General features: G+C 39.1%; 1 protein-coding gene across 1 annotated transcript; it reads left to right on the top strand.

Annotated features, from left to right (window-relative positions):
- The first annotated feature begins 109 nt into the window (after positions 1–109).
- On the top strand, positions 110–8,038 carry LOC100695204 (endothelial PAS domain-containing protein 1). Its single transcript, XM_003441881.4, has 9 exons — positions 110–366; positions 1,232–1,398; positions 4,131–4,378; positions 4,465–4,549; positions 5,479–5,579; positions 5,688–5,851; positions 6,676–6,782; positions 6,858–7,026; positions 7,868–8,038. Exons 1-9 carry the CDS (start codon positions 341–343, stop codon positions 7,929–7,931), a joined length of 1,131 nt encoding a protein of 376 aa, XP_003441929.2. The 5' UTR covers positions 110–340; the 3' UTR covers positions 7,932–8,038.
- Positions 8,039–19,996: the final 11,958 nt, after the last annotated feature.

Here is a 19,996-nt window from a genome sequence, read left to right as displayed (position 1 = left end):
CTCAAAAGTTTATGTAAGAGAAGAAGAAGAGGGGAGGGAGGGTGGAGTGGAGGGAGGAGGAAAGAAGAGGGGAGGGAGATGCTTCTCTTCAAGGCTGACCTATCATCACTTTTGGAGCCCTCTAGGTAATTTGCATGCCGAGGGGAGATGAGACTTTGTTTGGAATCCATTCAAGTCATCTGTGCAGCACCGTGAGACTAATTGCCTGTCTGATGAACTAGTCTACCTGTGATGGTGCAAATTGGAGTGCAGAGATTCGCTGTTGTGCCGTGAACTTCTGCTGCCATCGCGCCTGCTTTCCTGAGCCATCATTCACCATGCGAGACATCCGCGAGGCACGATGACAGCTGACAAGGAGAAGAGAAGGTAAAGCAGCGTGTTGCTTTGTTCACAGAGACATTCATTTGGCAGCAATAAATCTTAATAGATCAAGTTTAAGTGAGTTGGCAGCTAGCTGAGGTAAAGAAGTGAGGTCAAAGAGAGTGCTGTGGCCACTCTGGATGCCTCAGGTCTTAACCACGGTGCACTGATGACCTTCCACATCTGTTCATCAGTGGTGGGGGAACTATTAAAAAACAAAGACACTAAAAACTGCAAAAGATAGAATTCAAATACTTCAAGGTAAAGCTCTGGAATCAAATCTTTCAGTAGAAATGAGGCAATATTAGCAGTAAAAACAATCTGAGTGTGAAGTAGGAATAAGCGTGGAGATTGAAGAAGTGTCACATTTCACATTACATATTGAGAAATTCTTTAAACTCACACAGATTATGTCAAAAGTTCACAGTGTGATGAAGCTGAAACATGACTGTTTTTACAGTTCCTGTAAAGCTGAGGAACAATTTCACTTTATTTCTTTGTTCATTTTTCCTTACATCAGTTTTAGGTTCTGTTGAACACAGATTCCAAGTCTGCAGAGTCACAGCATTAGCAAGCAAAATGCGGAAAATGAACAATATTATCTTCCGATATCAAAGAAAGTACATTTTAAATAGCCTTTGAGAAAATGCACTTCATCCAGTATCATCTCACTTTTACTTTAGTGACTAAATGAGTGAGTTTTCTCTAGTTTATATGTATCTATGTTGTGTGCAGCATAGAGCATACTTGCAGTAAAATGGTGTTTATAAACGTAACTAACTTAATTTTAGGTAGTAAAATCTAATGTAAGTTTGATTGAGAGAAATTTAGTTCAGCCTTCTTTGCATTTCCTGACTTCTGGTTTCTGAAGAGCGATCAGCCGTGAGGCGGCCCGAAGGAGACGGCGAGTGGAGTCTGACGTCTTTGGGGATTTGTCTCGCCTCCTGCCGCTGCAGCCCTCCGTCAGAGCTCACCTGGATAAGCCCTCCGTCATTCGCCTGACCCTCAGCTACATACGCATGCACACACTGCTCAAAGGTAACAGCGCACATGTGAAGACATTTAACACCGTCTCTGGCCTGTGTGTGTGAACACTCAGAGCAAACTGAATCACAAGGAGGAAAACACCACTTGAAGTCAGTAGACATACGCATTTACATATTTGTGTTCCGGGCACTGATATTAGTTTGCAGGTTTTAGAGAAAATATATTGAAATATAGGGAAAACTTTCAAAGGTGGTAAATGCTTTGTTTCACAGTCAAGATGAGATTTACTTTATTTCTCCTGAAATCTGGGAAATTCATACAAAAACCCCCCAAAATAACTCATAAAGTGTAGAGAACAAGCACAAAAATAGCTAAAATTAAAGTGTTAACGGTAGGGGCACTCATACATGTTTGTTTGGCCTCTTATATTTTATTTATATTTTATATTTTGGTCACCATTAATGCTTTCTGAAGTCTTTTAACTCTAACTTTAACCATCACATCTCACTGCCAAACTGCCACCATTTCCCAGTAGGGCTGTTTGTTTTTTTAATCAATCAAAGGTTTCAGGATGAATTTGACTTAATCCTTACACACTTTTTGGGTTAAATTTGACCTGTTTTGACAGTTGGTAGCAGCTAAATGCTTTAAATGTCATTTTCTAAAGCGACCTAAAACACACAGAAAATGAAAATGCTTTGAACAGGTGCTAAAAAATTTTTACAAATGGATTTTACATCAATTTTAGGGAATTCTGCAACTGTGCATGCCGTGTGTATGTGTATTTTTTATGGGACTGCAGTGACAGTTCAAGGTGGACCTCAACACAATTGTTATTTGGTGTTTCTCTACTCAGTTTGAGCATTTAAAGTGTTTTTTTCCTCCAAGCCTCATTCACGCATTCATACACAAGACTTTTATCGAAACGTAATTGCCGTTAACCACACATTCACACACTCATATTCATACTCTGATGGAAGTATTGGGGGGAGCTCATAGCTCTACCTCCTAACCCAAAGAAATCTGCTAACAGTGTAAGAGTAAAGGCATGGCGGTGGAGTGGTTAGCGTCGTTGCCTCACAGTTCCTGGTTTAAATACTAGCTGGGGCCTTTTCTGTGTGGAGTGTGCATGTTCTCTCTGGGCCTCCAGGGGTTTCCTTCAGTTTCCTTTTGGCCCGTCTCCTTGTCTCCTCCCACGGTTCAAAGACATCCATGTTAGGTTAACTGGTGATTCGAAACTGGTTGTGGATGTGAGGCAGAATAAAGTGCTTGAAGTAGATGGAATAAAGCGGTGTATTAATGTGTGGTTAAAGTGTGAGTTGTAGTTAAAAGTGTTTTGTGTGGTCAGAAGGACTAAAAAAGCACTACATAAATGCAAGGACATTACGTGAGCACCCACAACGGAGCAAAATAATCTAAAAATAAACAAGTTAGAATTAAAGTCTGAACTCAGTCTGATTCCAGTTAAAACTAACTGAGATTATGAAGCCAACTGAGCTGCCAGTTCAGTGAGTGTGGAAAACACACGAGTCCCACATGCAAGATTTCCTACTGTTGCTTTGAATGTACAGACTAATCGCATTTTTTCAAGCATTTTGTGTGTTTCAACTGACAATTAATGTCTAATTAACACTGATAATTATAAATGGCAGTTTTAATGATATAAGAGAGAGGAAATGGTTAACAGCTGTAATGGTTATATAATAAAACTCAGTTCACGTTCAGTAAAATACATTTAACTCATGGGTTGGGTGATTACAGTGCTTTTTCTCTTTTTCTCTTACATCTAATAAATAGATTAATCATCTATTTATTAACATCACATAGACTAGTCTATTTGTACAGAGTTGTAGTTCTGAGTCAAATCTTGGCTCCACACTTGGACATGAAATATGAGCAGTATGAAAGGGTTATGTAAGGGCATGTGCAAATCATGTTTTCATCCCTTCATCCCAGAATATTGGGTTAATTCAACTTGATTTAATATCTTAATATTATTATTATTATTTTTTTGTGTGTGGTTTTCAGTGCCCCACTTCCAGTGGCTCAGTGTCCACAAACCACTACCATAACTTAACCCCGACACCAAGTCTTAGCACGCCAGATATTTAAATATGTTTGAAAAACCAAAATGATTTAGTCACTCTGAAAATCTAAAACTCGAGCTGGTTCTCACAGAGCAGAGAAACAAACCCTTTTTTGTGTGTGTGTTTTTGTCAAATTCTTTTTTCTTTTGTTTCCTGTGACACCTAACTTCACTCAGTCAGGCTGTTTAGATAATCAGTTCTCAAGAAAGCTGCAAGCCACAACCTGTCAGTTCTGCACAGCCGTGTTGTGAGCAGACACCTTGGTCATCTCTTTAAAATTAGACACCTATAAAAACTGATGCTTTGCCGCACGTGCTGCATTTAGAAAACATCTGTCAAATGTACATACAAAAAATTAACAAGGATTACACTTTTCACAGAAAGGAACTGGACTAATAAAGACAAATTAGGTTTCCAGGCTCATGTAGATTTTTCTGCTTACTTAAAAGGTTTCGAGATTAATACATTGTTAAAATGTGGAGATGCAGAAAACAAGATGAGCAAAGAAAAAAAAATTCAACGGGCTTGTGGTTTTTAGATTCAGATTGGTTTTAGAAAGAGGAAGTCTAAGATAACACAAGTACTAACAGCTGAAGCAAACACACAAAATGAAAAATGAAACGCATCTTTTGTTATCCACTGAAAATGTAAACTAGAAAGCTTTATATAATATAAAAACCACTCTGTTTGTCTTAGAAAATAATGGGATAAATGCTGGGAGTAGGCACATGATAACATATCAGCAAGTGGTGGAAGGTAGAGATGAACAGAGCGGCTGTGACGGAGCACGGGATGAAGAGGAGAAAGACACAGAGGAATTTGAAGCCTCGCAGGAGACAAACATGTACCTGGGGATCTTGGAGGGATTTGTCATGGTCTTGTCCACTGAGGGAGACATGATCTTCCTGTCTGACAATGTCAGCAAGTACATGGGCTTGACTCAGGTAAATAAACCCACATATATGCTTACTCTTCTCTTAAATAACCAGTAGGATTCAGGACTGAAATACTCTTCTATGTTTTCTCAAAGACTGAGTTGATGGGACACAACATTTTTGAATACACTCATCCCTGTGACCATGAAGAAATCAGAAGTAATTTGCGTCTAACAGCAGGTAGGTATTTGAACATCAACGATATACGTTTGTCATATATGTTGGATGATCATATAGAGTCACTGCAACATTATTAGGTACACCATTTCAAAGCAAATATCTAATCAGCCGATAACACGGCAGCAAGTCGGTGGATTTAGGCATGTAGACGTTGTCAAGGCGACCCACGGAAGTTCAAACTGAGCTTCAGAACAGCTGATAGGAAGCCAACAGCAGCTCAAATAACCACTCGTAGCATCCAAGATATGCAGAAGAGCATCTCTAAATCCACAACATGTTGAATTTTGAAGCAACTGGTTTACAGCAGAAGAACACACTGGGTGCCCTTCTCCCAGCTAAGAGCAAGAAACTGAGGCTCCAGTTTACACGGACTCACCAAAATGGGACAAATGAAGATTATAAAAACATCACCATTAGTTTCTGCTGCAACATTCAGATGGTATGGTCCTGATTTTGTGTAAACAACAGTAAAGGATGGATCTATCCTGCCTTGAATCAACAGTTCAGGCTGGTGGTGGACGTATAATAGTGTGGGGGATCTTTTCTTGTCACACTTTTGTGCTTTTATTACCCACTGAACCGAATGACCCACTTTAAACACCACAGCCTATCTGACTATTTCCCTTTGAGCATTTCCATACCTTTATGACCACAGTACCCATGTTCTGATGACTTCCAGTAACGCCTTGTCTCAAAGCTCAGATCATCTCATGCTGGTTTCCTGAAAATGAGTTCACTGTACTCAACAGTCACCACATCTCTTCAATGGAATGGGAGATTCCCATCATTGATGCGTAGCTGATAAACCTGCAACTAAAGGAGTTCTGAAGCCAAAAAGGTGGTTTAGCATGTTGTACCTAACAAAGTGGCCAGTGAGTGTATAATCATACAGCTTTGTCCATGTGGCTAAATTAATTACTTATTTTTAGAGGAAGTTTGGTACGGTGAGAAGAGGGACTTTGTCATGAGGATAAAAAGTGCTCTGACTCACAGAGGAAGAACTGCCAACCTGAAGTCGGCTACTTGGAAGGTTCGTGAGAAACAGTACAGCTTAAAAATGTCTTTTTTAAAAATGGCCCCCTGGTCTACATCATGATGATTTTTATTACACCTCCCATTTCCAACTCTGTGAGTTCAGGTTCTGCACTGTCAGGGCCGAGCAAAGGTGTGCGTGAACCCGTCTGCAGTTTCCTGTCTGCTCCTGACCTGTCGGCCTCTGCCTCTCTCACACACCCTCCTCAGCAGATACACCTTCACCAGCCAGCACAGCATGGACATGAGGTTTACCTATTGTGACCAGAGGTGTGTACATGCATTCAACCAAAGGTGGAATTTGTTGTTCACTACAAAGACTGTCTTTTTGTAATTACTCTTCATCTGGTAGCTTAGATTAATTAGTACTTGTGAATAAGCTGAAATAAGTAACAACGGGGTAAAACCCCCAACAAAAACCCCATGCGGAAGCACTTTTAACCGCCATAATTATTGCTTTAATAAATTTAAAACGAATGCAGGATGTTAAGTTGAAAAACAGGAACATGTCTGGTAATGTTATTATGCAGTGCTGGATATTATGAAATTATATATTTTTTAAAAGGGACAATTTTGAAAGCCAGTATGCAGCCAATTTAGTTTAAAATTGTGCTGCATTAAATGTTCTATCTGAATCATGAAACAAATCCTCAGCGAAGAAAGCTCAACCAAAAAATCAGCTTGGTATGCAGTTCAAACATTAAAGTAGAAATCATTAAAACAAGTTTCATTATGATTCTGGTTAGAAAATCCCGATATGTCATAGTTATAGCAGATTGGTTGTTAATAACTTTCAGTGTAACACATTTCAGGGCCTGACCTATGTTTATATAAACAACTTTGTGGTTATAATGCAAACTCTTGCCAGCTGAGAATGACTGCACAGCATAATGTGTGACTGTATGAAAGCAGTGAATTGTGAACTTGCTTTTGGTGTTGGCTTTTGCACTTTTGTCATTGGAATAAGAGAATAATGACCGTGCAGTCGTTTGTAAAGGCAACAGTGACTGGTTTGTTAACATGTTTTTAATCCTCAGTGTTGCTGACTTGTAAAATAACATCATTTTGCCTTGTGTGTGTTTCTGTGTGTGCAGAGTGACTTCTCTTTTGGGCTACAGACCTGAGGAGCTGCTGGGCCGCTCCATCTATGATCTCTGTCACACACTGGACACAAGCTGTTTGAACAAAAATCATCTAAACCGTGAGCACTCACAGACACACACACACACACACACACTACACTCCTATAAATACTTAACTCCGTATTTCCCCACAGTGTGTCTGAAGAACCAGTCAGTCAGCGGTCAGTACAGGATGCTGGTGAAAGGTGGAGGTTACGTCTGGGTGGAGAGTCACAGTGCTGTCATCCCCAGCGTCCGACCCTCCAGGTCCAGACCTGGCATCCCCCAGCCGCTCTGCATCCTCAGCGTTACCTACGTCCTCAGGTGTGTGCATGAATTTTGAAACCGCTTTGATTTAGCATGGCCATAACAGTAAACATGTTATTGGCTTAATTTCTAACCAGATTGGTAGCATTGTCACCTTGGAACTAAATATGAATCACTAAAACTGAAGTAATTGTTACTGGTCCCAGTGAATCTGACACGCTCACATGGACGCACCTGAACTCCTTGTCTGTAAAGTTGGGCTAGTACTGTAAAAACTTTGGCATCAGTTTTAACAACCAGGTCACACTGAATAAGCTTTTCAGTTCAGTTTTTCAGTCTCGTTTGAAGCAGCTTAGGAAACTTATCAGCTCAGTTTTATCCAAAGGAAATCTAGAGAAAATCACATTTGTGGGTTAGATGATTAACACTCATTATACGCAAATTATTGCTGATTCGAAGTGAAACTTCTTACTAAAATCAAAAAAGCAACACATCACTCCCATTTCGGCTTCACTTCACTGGTTAACTGTTAATTTTAGAACTGATATTGTTGTTGACTTTTAAGGCCAGCTTGCACCTGACATATCTGCCTGGTTTAAAGCCGCTGGGCAACACACAATCATCGGTTGAGAATCAATGGTGATCTGGCTTTTTCTGTCAGGGGATCCATTCTTTGAGACAATCTTTCTTTGAGATAAGCTGTTTTTTTTCCATCTTGTGTCCCAAAGCACTTGGCAACTTTCTTTTAAAGAAATTCAAAGAAATATCTCCTTTGTAAAAACTCAGATAAAAGTGAAAACTCTGAAGGTAGAATGTTTTTTTCTTGTTGCTGTTTTAATACAACTCAGAGTGCTGTTATTTACAGATGTTTAATACTGTGTGCATGTGTGTGTCACAGTGGTGTGGAGCAGCCATCTCTGCAGCTCTCTCTGGACCAGACTATCCACAGATATTTGAATTGAAATCGAGATCTGAAGAGAGGTCTGCGAAACCCTCCGTCCTTCTGGGAACCCTCGTCGATTATTCCAATTAATCAAATTTCATTAAATTTTTGACTTTTTAAATCAAAGTGGCTGTCTCTGTGTCTTGATGCAGATTATTGTGTGCATTATTTGATGAAGAGTGTTTGGATTTACACTGTTGTCTGTGGATTACATCCACAAACTTGTAAAAGGATGTTTTGTTAGTTCAGGTAGATGTATTGTTGTATTTGGAGTTTTTCCCTTCACAGTTTCTGTCTTACACTTTTGCAGAATTGCTGCAGCATGACAGCTTCTCATTCTCTAAAACAAAAAACTGAAAGCTTAGGTGTAGACTGTGGTCGATAGGCAGTTGACGGGGTGTTCTGAGAGTTCAAATTTGTTGATGAAAGCAGGCAGTTTGACTTTTTCTTGACCTTCCGGGGCCTGACCTTACTTCCTTTGGGGTTTCCTTCTGAGCCACCTGACACGTGGGGTGACATCTGACTGCCAACCATAATGCCGCGCGCACACAGACACACAGGCATGCACATACACACATATACAGGCTATATAGAAAGCGATACGCATTGTGCTGATGAGGAGATGTGAGTAGACGCAAGTCAAAGCCACAGCTTCCTGAATAGAAACACACGATAGGAAAGTTCTCATGGGAACTCTGTCAACTTTTAACCTATTGGCCTCTAAATGCACGCAAACACACACACACACACACACACACACACACATGCACGCAAACACACACACACACACACACACACACACACACACACAAACACACACGCCAGGCTGTTTCGAGTTTCAGTTCAGTTAGTTTTATTGAATCAAAGTGAATCAAAACATTCACTGTAAAAGAAAACAGTCCAAAAAAAACACATGATGAATATAGTTTTGTTAATAAGAAAATTATGAAAACCCCAAAACATTTCTTTGTGTCCGCTGTTAGCAAACATATGTTGTTATACCAACATAGCACCTGCTGAATGAGCATGATCTTCAGCTCCTCCTTTGCATCTCTGCTGTAACAGTGATCCAGGAAGCACTGATGTGGTTATTCACAAGTCATACGATGTCTAGACTCCTCTGCTAAAACATAACTGTGCATAAGTCGTTTTAGCCATCGTAGTTATATATAAAACTAGTGTTTCACTGACTCCATTTCAGCATATGTTGAACCCTTTGAAGTTATAATGCTTTGTTATGCATCAAACCAGTGTTTCTCAACATTTTTAGCGATGTACCCTGAGCTTAAAATACTTTTTCCACCAAGTGCAACCTCAAACCAAAAACAGAAAAGAAAAAAAAATGTGAGAGATGAAAAAGAACCCCCATAACTGCGTATAACAATGGATTAACAAGAAGATGATATCATAGGTGTACAATCGGAGTGTCTCTGCTAAGTTGTGCTTAAACTGAATGACAAACATGTCCTGTTTTTTCACTGAGGATCTTAGTCATCTGTAAACAAATGTCAGTTGCTCTCACCTTTTGTGAGGCTTAACGGCCGTTGACTTTGTCATAACATTGGAAACAGAACTTTCCAGACTTATTTTTCATTGATCTTACAATTTAATTTCATAACTTGGGGGGACTTAAAAGCAAAGACTAAAATTAGTCTCTGCCATAATTGAGACTATCTCAAAAATGAGGCCCTTATTTGGGGAAAACTCAGCAAAGGACATTGGCTGTCTCAGTGGTGGAAGAAGATGCACTCTCCCAGTATATTCATCTGTGATGCTAAAAGAATCACGTGCCTCCAGTGCTGATAGCCTAAAGGGAAAAAGGTAGCACATACACAAAAATGGCTCTGATTAAGCACGTTTGTAGACATGGCCAGAATAAATTTAGATTTAAATGTTACCTTGAAAGAGAAAACAACACTATCATCCCATGCAAATGTGTGCATCTTGAAAGCAAATATTGGAGTGTAATTGTACAAATTATTAAACCTTCTCCCTTTTCCTGTAGTTTTGTTCAAATTCTGCCCATTTAGCTTTGGGTAATCAGCACTGGGAAATACTGGCTCCAACTGATAACTCTGGTCATTTTATTTTATTTTTTTAAATGGAAGGTTTCTTTGCAAAGGTAGTTCCCGTTAAATCTGGGAAAGTAAAAACAAGTAAATCTAAAAGTCAAACGCTGAAACAGAATAAACAGAAACACAATATCGCAGCAGATGTGAAGGTAAAATTATTAATCAAGCAAATATTTAATTGTTTAACTAATCTTATCTCATTGTCCGACTCATTGTCAAACCAAACGTATGTTTTAATGTTATTTGCATATTTTCTTTCACTTTTTCTTGGCTCAAGAAGCTCATTGCAGTTTCAAAGTAGAAGGCCTGCGTGGATTTGCATTCTCATCCTCACACTGATGCAGTTACACCAGCATGTGGGAACAATGTTTGCACCATCTAGTGTTGAATGCTAGTCACTGAAGCAAACCCTCCAGTCGCAGTCTTAGTTGAAACCTTCATCAGTCTCTTTAGTTTTGGTTACAGCTTAATGCTCCGTATGGATCAAAACCATCTCATGTGACTTGTGATTCTGGAAAGCATCCAACAATAATTTTAATAGTTTTTATTTACGTGCTCATAAAAAGCACAATAAAAAAAAAAATTCATATTACTTTTAATGTGTATTTACCTTTTTACTATCCGAAACTTATGGATAGATTTAATGAAAGATTCACCAGAGGTAGAGCTTTTCTGGATTCAGGAAATTCTGAGAGGATTATTTTGCTAAATTGTACATTTCTAATCATAACTGAGGCGATCGTGGCTCAAGAGTTGGGAGTTCGCCTTGTAATCGGAAGATTGCCGGTTCGAGCTTGGACAGTCTCGGTCATTGTGTCCTTGGGCAAGACACTTCACCCGTTCCCTACTGGTGGTGGTCAGAGGGCCCGGTGGCGCCAGTGTCCGGCAGCCTCGCCTCTGTCAGTGCGCCCCAGGGTGGCTGTGGCTACAACGTAGCTTGCCATCACCAGTGTGTGAATGTGTGTGTGAATGGGTGGATGACTGGATATGTAAAGCGCTTTGGGGTCCTTAGGGACTAGTAAAGCGCTCTATAAATACAGGCCATTTACCATAACTACAGTGGCCCTGAGAGGTCAAACACACTGCAGCTTTGAAAAAAACACACCAGCAAACAGAAAAACTCTGCAAAAACACAAACCCCCCACAATGGTAGTTGGAAATTGCACAGAAAACAAACAAACACACACCCACACACATGATGCGATGGAACAGCTGTGGTAAAGGACTAATAGCAAACATGTATGCAACATATTATATGAGTCATGCGATTAAACATACATTATCTTGGATCTTTTTCTCTCTCAAAGCACAAATGAATCCTTTTTGTCTTTTAAGCGTGTCACAGTGAAATCCTTCACGTTTTAGTTTTTGGCACTTCCGCAGCTTTTCTGTCGCATTATTGTTTCCCTTAAATCGCTTCTGTTCTGCTTTTGCAACATTTTTCCAAGTGATTGAGTTTTCTTAAGTTGCATTGCATTCAACCTCCCAGGGCTACTATACATGTCTTTACAAAGACATTTCAAATATATAGTAATATATAGTAATATATAGTAACTGCATTTCGTTGCCCTGTACCTGTGACATGTGCAATGACAATAAAGTTGAATTCTAATTCTAATTCTAATACGAAAGATATTTGACGTTTTCTTTAGCTTATTAGACTAATAAAACACAAATTAATCCCACTCCTTTGAATCCATTGAGTACATTTTGCATGGTATGAAAGGATTTTGAGGCCTCATAGCAGCAGCGTGCAGTCTCATGGTCTCCTTGTGCTTTATTTACTGAATCTTTATTTGGAACATAACTACCTGTTGGCAATGCAAAAAGTGTTTCTTGATGTGCTATTATGTGAAAAGACTCTCAGGTTATCAACTTCCTGAAACAAGTTGTTTTTGTTCGCTTCTGACTGAGAACAAACAGGTCTGAAGAGCAGGTGGGTGGACCCCCCCTGTGCTTACAGTGCTTGAAATGACCATATTAAGGATATCTGCTCTCAGTGACATCATAAAAATCCACGTAGAAAGTCCGGCTGCAGACAGAGCCCTCAGAGTAGTCTGAAACCTGAGCCTTAGACTCACAGAGGTTCCTTGTATATCTTACTATTATTATTGTTGTTATTAATTATTAATTAAGTTTTGGCCATCCACAGTTTTAAAAGCATGTATGCAGAAACCAATGAAAAGTGGAATAGGCTAACTTAAAAAACAAATGAAAGGGAATTAAAGATCAGTAACATTAATAACCACTTTAAGTCCATATTTATAAATATTGATTCTTTAATGAAGTATATCATAACATACACAGCAATCATGACATTGTGACGTAACACTGTAACCAAAGAAAACATGGGGAAATATTATTTTGTAATCTTTTTTCAACATGCTATAGTTCAGCAGACTTGCATTTATTAGGTGTACTGTAACCATATTGGTTTTCAAGGTGACCCAGATGACCGTTGCTGCCTTGCACATTGCTTCAGAGCCCTGTTCACTGCAGTTTCACCAAGTGTGCAGCCACACAGAGTGGAGATAAGAGGTGGAGGAGGCAGAGTCCAGTTTCGTCAGATCCCATTTTACATTCTAGTTTCACAACGTTCTCACGCAGGAAGGCAGGAAGACCAGGTTTAACCTCATATGTGCTTCCTGGGAGAGCAACACATGAGTCCTCTGGGTCTAGCCCTGTTTACGTCAAGCCCCCATTACCTTTTCCTACCCTCTTCTCCTCCCCCGTCACACCCCTATGGTTGGGTGGGTGTTGTCAGGCCCTCAGCCAATGACATTACAGCGAATACCCTTTGAACAAACCACGATAAATCAATCTGTGTCACTGGAGGGAGGAAAACAGGCAGGGGAAGGCTCCAATTAAAGATAAACTGGAAAGCATTGTTATAGTGATGAGAAAGAACTTTGTACTAATATCCTAATGAAATGAAGACCTACAGTTTCATGTAACTGTTAGTAATTATTTTATTGTGGAATTATAAAAACATATCTAGATGAAAAAGTGCGTAAAAACAGATATGAATGAAAGTGACCTCTGGTGGTCTGTTCAAAGTTCTCAGACTGATTTCGGTTTTACGTGTCAGCCAAAGAACAGGATTGACTGCCAAAGAAATAACCATGACTTTCTTATATTTTGCATTTATATGTTTTGCTTAGTTGGTTAGAAAATGAAGAAACTTGTATCTTAAATCTCACAACCCAGTCTTATGCAGTGATGACAACTGTGTGCTTAATGGAAGAAACTGTCTGCAAGTTGGAATTTGCAACTTCATTCAGTATGTGGAGTAAAAGCTCTTGTTACAAAACAAACAAACAAACAAAATAACAGCTTGTCATTTTTTAAAGCTTTGTTACTGTGTTATATGACATTTGTGCATGGACAGGAAAGTTGGGAGAGAAGAACTATGTATATGTCACAGTGTGGTTAAATGGTGTGTAGGTTTGCTATCTGTCTAATCAACAGATACTGCCTGATAAATTATTAGTCTGATTTTTCAGGCTTATGGTGCGGCAACATGTATTACTTCAGTTATCATCTGTTTCTGTAAGATCTAAGATGTGTGTCTTATTGTTCTTGTGACCTGTCACAGGTGATTTAAGATGTGTTTTACTGTCTGAAGAAGAGCAGGTATGCTCAAAATGTTACACGGTACTAGAGGCAATAAATAAGGTAATTTGAGACGTGCCCTGTATGATGGTGAGAATGTGTCTGGATTTTTTTTTATCCTGTTTTAGAGGGTAAAGGGAAGACAGCACATGGCCTGAGGCAGATTCACATCCAGGCCTCGGCAATAGCATTACAGCATGTCGGTTGCCTGCTCAACCCAGTGAGTTATATCAGCACTGCTTTCAGGTTGTCTTTTGAAATTATATTCTTGTGTGGCTGTTAATTTGTATGAGGTACATTAAGGTTAAAGTAAGTCATGTGATAGTCAAAATGTAGGTGGTGTTTTAGTTTTCTTCTTTTCTACATGCACTTACTTCAAATTCTTTAGGCATGCTGTGCTAGTACCTGGTTAGCCCCATTTGCCTTCAGAACAGTCTTAATACTTCATTAAATAGGATTTAAAAAGGTGTGGGAAACATTCCTCAGTGATTCTGGTCCACACTGACATGATAGAAACACACAGTCGCTGCAGATTTGTCAGCTAAACATCAATGATATAAATCATGACATCCCAAAGGTGCTCTGTGTAGTAAATTTTGGTGACTGTGCAGAACATTTGAGATTTGTTCAAGAAACCAGTTTCGGATTTAGGGAGCTTTGTGACATGGTGTGTTATTCTGCTGGAAGCAGCTGTCAGGGACGTAGTCACAAAGACATGGTCAACAACAATACTCAGTTAGACTTTGGCATTTGAATAATACTCAGTTGGTACTAAGAGGCCAAAAGAGACAACACTGCTGTTTTTACTCAGTTTGAACTTGTGACTCTCTCCATTTTAGCAGTTATAGTTCACCATATTAAGTCCTCAGGTTCCCCCTGTGATCCTGTCCCTCCACATGTTTGTCAAGAAATTTTTCCAAGTATAGGAAAGTCTCTTCTTGCTATTATTAACAGCAGTCTGTCCTCTGGTGTGGTTCCTGCAAATTTCAAACAGGCAGTAGTGCAGTCACTGCTTAAGAAAGCTGGCCTTGATCACACTGTATTAGCTAATTATAGGCCTATTTCCAAACTGCTTTTCCTTTCCAAGGTTTCGGAGAAAATTGATTTTTTCTCAACTAAAATATTTTGTAGATAATAACAGCATCCTTATAGGTCATATTTGGCAAATAGAACTTTCTCTCTCATCCTTCTTGGTTTTGAATCTTCTGCTTCTCTGTCATGCGGCGTCCCACGGGGCTCAATTTTAGGGCCACCGCTATTTTTGCTGTATTAATTGCCTCTGGGTTCCATCCTTAAAAGGCATGGGATCGCTTTTCATTGTTACACTGATGACTGCAAAATGTATGCAACAGTGAAATCTTTTCTTTCTAGGCAGCAGTTTGAAACAGTGATCCATTCTTTTATTTCATCATGTCTGGACTACTGTAGCTCACTTTATGTGAGAGTAAGTCACTCATTGCTCTCTCTTCTGCAGCTAGTTCAAAATGCCGCTGCACAACTACTAAAAGGAAATCATAAAGGAGAGCATATAACTCCTGTCCTGACCTCACTGCACTGGCTGCCTGTATATTTTCAAGATCATTTTAAAATGTTTGCGTTTCTTTTTAAATGCTTTCACAACCTCTGAGCTTCTTCATCCCTACACACCCTGTCGGCCTCTCAGGTCAGCCGGCCAGCTGCTCCTGGAAGTACCAAGATCCAGGAGGACACTCAGAGGAGACTGGGCCTTTTCTATCATTGCTTCTAAATTATGGAATAACGTGCCCTTGCACGTTAGAGAGGCCCCTTCTCTGTCCACTTTTAAAACATGTCTTGATACCGATTATTATTTTTTTGCTTTCGGCCTCAGTGATACTTAGTTTTTCTTGTAATTAAATTAATTATTAACTAATTAATTAATTATTTAACTTTTTTCTTTTATTTGTTTTTTATTTATTATCTTAGTTGTTTTTATTACTTAGTTCCAAGGTACAGCACTTTGCATCATCTGTGGTTGTTTCAAAGTGCTTTATAAATAAAGATACTGATGAATTACTCAAACCAACCTGTTTGACACCCAACAACCATGTCATGTTTTAAGTCACTTAAATCCCATTTCTTCCCAATCAGATGCTTGGTTTGAATTTACTATCATGTGACTCGCTGATTTGCATTTTGTATCTTTAAATTTGATGATGTGGAAGATCTTTCTCTTCTCTTTTCATTTTTTTCTGTACCTGAATGGGATTGAATACATCCACAATCCTTTAGCTTCAGTTGTATATACAGCTTAAGATTATCTTTATTGCTGTTTTCTTATCTAACAAAATGGAGACAGAGAGCAAGCATGTGTTCAGCCTAGGGTATGACCTTTCTCTCTGATCCTGCCTGTCGTACAAAACTAAAATCCAGCCTCATTCCAGCTTGATGTTTGTGTCACCCTTACCAATCGATAACGCTGTACCACAAAAACAGAACAATAAAAGGATAATGACCACTGGATGAGTGATTACTCTTGATTTTATTTTCTAAATGACAACAGAGTAACAGTACCAGAAGCTGAAAGCATTCAGATTTGAAGCCTGATCAACCTCATATGTATTTGGACATATGTTGCAAAATTAACTACTATTCATTATGCTTTTCATATTCTGTCTCCTCTGTTTAAGCATATGGATGAACATTTGCACATGCTCGCAGAAAGTGAATCTAATCTTATCTCATGTGCAGAGTCCACATGTGTAAGCACAGGTCATTCAGACAAGCTCAGCACTGGTTCTTTGTAGAGTAGTGGATCATTTGCACACACATATGTTTGTGTGTATGCGTGTAATTATGTCAGCATGTTAGGTAAGGCCATCATGCTATCTTGGTCGTGCTTTATCAATGGGAGTGAATCGAGTGTCATGTTTAGCGAGTAAAAGTATGGAGCATTAGCATTTTTATAAAATTATGTTGATATAATGGCTACTGCTGTGATGTGAGACAGAGATTTACAGCAGATATATCTCTAAATCATACTCCATTGGGTCTCACTGTTTTTTATGCTTCATGCATAAAACACCAGAAAAATCTTCGCTGATCGGAAGATCAGCAGGTTGTTCCCGTGATACCCCCCTGCACCTCTGCTGACTCAAGAGGCAACTTGAGCAACCTGGTAGTGACGTCAAACTCTGTGGAGGACACCAGGACACCAGGACAGCCTCACCTCCACAGACACACACAAATTCAGTACTATTTAAAAATACAACAGATCCTTTGTACTCCTTTTGTTCATAGGTCCATAAATTTTCAACCCACTCAAAATTTGGATTAGAAAAGAACAGAAGAGTAATTTTGGAAAAATATTACATGTATCTGTTTAGAGTGGAGTTTGTATGTTGTCCCTTTGCCTGCATGCCTGCATGGGTTTCCTCTGAATGCTTCTGAATACATCCTCTCACAGACCAGAGACATGCTTGTGATTCTAACTTGGCCATGGATGTAAGTATGTAACAGAGTGCTGAATGGTTAAACTTTGACACGTCTAAAGCGCTCTGAGTGGTCATAAGATTAGATAAGCAGTATAAATCTGAGTGCATTACATTAACTTACACATGAGGACTAAGCACATGGTAAAATATGAACAAATGGTGGAAAATGGAGAAGATTGGAGCATTTTATGTGGGGGATGGGATTAAGAGGAGAATTCAAGCACCCGGAGGAGACAAACATGTACCTGAGGATCCCGGAGGGATTCGTAATGAATTTGCAATCTAAATTCATTCACACATGTGCAAACCATGAGTTCCCAAAATTATGACTTTAACCACAAACAGCTGCACAGATAAACTTGCAGGAACAGCATTCATGCATAGACAGATCACGAATAAAAGGTGGGTGTTTTGCTTGTAGAATGACATTTGTAGGGACGACGGCGTATCAACAAAACTGGTAGGTCTACAGGTGCTATATGATTAGGTTTTAGTTTCGTTTTTTTCCTGTAACATCAGCTCTTGAAATCCAGTGTTGAAACTGTCAAAAACCAATCATTTGCTGTCAAAACTGCAAATTTTATGCTTTTATTCGCAGCACACTGGTGAATCTCACCTGAATGTCTCAGTTTGCAATGTTGCTCTACCTCTTTGGTCAAGATTAATAACTAAATTGCTGGTGGTCCTCCAGCAATTTAGTGCCACTAAACATGGGCTTATGCTGACTTCCAGTCGAGCAAGAGGATTTTAACCAGGCTATTTAAACATGTTTATGTTTTTGATTTAAACAAAGGCTATTGCCTTTGCAATATGGCAATATGACATATTGGCCACCTGTTAAACCTAGTGAGCCAGACTTTCACTCTGTCTTGTATTATTTCTTACTCTGAAATGAAAGCATGCTAATTATGAAAACATACAGAAGTGAAAAATCTGCTTTAGTTTCTTTTTCACATTATTCTGACAATAATTATTTGTGCTAACTGTCACAAGCTGGAAATCACCAGATCACTTCCCTCATTAATTATTGATGTGACTGTGACTGAGGTTAATGACTGATGCAGGCACAATGGGCCTTTTGAATATCTCGCGTCTGACTCACCCTCTCGCTTCTCTCATGGCTGCGTGTCGCTCACCCAGCAGATCAGCGAACTGCTGAGGACAGCAGACGAGGTAGAAAGATCCTTTGATCAAACCACAAAGTACAAAACTATATCACTGTGGCCCCTGAACAAAAGCTAATGAATGACCAGGCTGGTGCTCGTCGTGTAGCTGCAAGCTTGCATTGCTTTCTGTCAGGATTAATGTCTTGAGGTTTTACTTAGAAGGGAAGAAAAACAAACAAACGACAAAGACTCATTCATAATTTGAACCATAAACAAGAAATAAACTTGTTTACTTGTTACCTAAATGGGCTTCAAATATTACAGCTTCCTCCAGACTAACATGAATTTACTACAGAAACAAATGGAGTTGCAATATGGCATTTCAGATGTTTAAATCTCTGCAGCCTTCGTATCTGAATCGTTCCTGACAGAAATATTTAATTCTGCATTCTTCTTAACCTTAAACTGGAGTGGTGGGGTCATTTATGACCCCAGTTGTATATATGCATATACTGTTGTGATATTTTTAATTCTAACAGTGCTGTCAGTCTACGTCTTCTACAACCTTTCAGGGTTTGTTACAAATTGTTTTGGGTTTTTTTCAATATATAAGATTTGATTCAATTGTAATTTTGCACTTATAATCACTACATTGTAACATTTTGAAGGTAACCATGGCTAAAAGTCCTATAACAAGGTTCAGAAATATGTTGAAATGCATGCAGGACAGGCTGTGGACAAACTCGCTGCTATCAGTGATTTTTGGAAAAGATTTGTAGCCCAGTTACACAAATACTATAACCCCAGCACTGATCTTTGTGTAAGATAAACAGTTGCAGACAGGTGCAGTTTAGTTGCATCGCTTCTAAATCAGCTGCAGCAGAAAGATCTGGGAGAACTGTGATAGCAAAAAACCCCATAATTAATTACATCTAAAATTTTAAAATATCTGTACTAGTCATTCTATAATAATACTCCACTTCATTTTTCTAAGCATGCATAAGTATTAGCAACAAAACCTCAAAATGCTTTATGGAAAGTAGAGATCTTTAGAACTGATTTCCAGTCTTACTGCTCACTCTTTGTGGTCTCTTACCATGTTAAATATATCCCCTGAGTAATACATAAGGCTGCTGAGATTCCCAGGCAGAAGTAGATGCCTTTAACCAATCAGAAGAAACCAGGATGGAAGAGTCAGTGCCGCTCCTTAAAACACACACTCAGCTGCTGTAGTTTTATACTACATTTGGTTTTCTTTCTATGGTTTATCCAGCTCCGACCTGGGGCATAATCAAACTAAGCAGCTGCTTGGAGGCTCTACACTAGAGCACTTGAAATGTCACACGAGAAAGTTTGATGATAACTGAGAAGAATACTGTGTTATTGAACTAGGAAAAGGGGGAGGAAATGTTGAGATCCTTAGATAGATGGAAATTTTAAAAAGAGGAAGAGAAGAGGAGCAAAAGTGTGAGTGTGTGTAGGTGTAGGTAAGTCTTCCTGATTTCTCAGGTTTTTGCATATTTGTCACACTTACATGTTTTATTTAGATAATTAAAAAATAGACAAAGATAAACAGTGTAAATACAAAATGCTGTTTTTATAGGATGATTTCATTTATTAAGTAAAAAAGCCACCCAAACCTCCCTGGTTCTGTGTGAAAAACTAATTACCCTCTACACCTAATAACTGCTTGTGCCATCCTTAGCAGCAAGACCTGCAATAAAGTGTTTGAGATAACTGGTTACAACCCAAATGCACTTGAGCTTCAGACTGGACATTCTCCTTCTAGGAAAGGTCAGAATTCATGGTTCCATTAAAAGCAAGTTTTCCAGGTCATGAAGC

This window comes from Oreochromis niloticus, linkage group LG8 (assembly GCF_001858045.2).
Source record: "Oreochromis niloticus isolate F11D_XX linkage group LG8, O_niloticus_UMD_NMBU, whole genome shotgun sequence".
In the NCBI taxonomy this organism is placed as follows: Eukaryota; Metazoa; Chordata; class Actinopteri; order Cichliformes; family Cichlidae; genus Oreochromis; species Oreochromis niloticus.
This window is presented reverse-complemented; position numbering and strand designations above follow the sequence as displayed.

Coding starts and splice junctions, on each gene's coding strand:
- LOC100695204 (XM_003441881.4), top strand. CDS start 341: ATGACAGCTGACAAGGAGAAGAGAAG. Junction 4,550..5,478: donor TAATTTGCGTCTAACAGCAG/GTAGGTATTTGA, acceptor ACTTATTTTTAG/AGGAAGTTTGGTACGGTGAG. Junction 7,027..7,867: donor AGCGTTACCTACGTCCTCAG/GTGTGTGCATGA, acceptor TGTGTGTCACAG/TGGTGTGGAGCAGCCATCTC.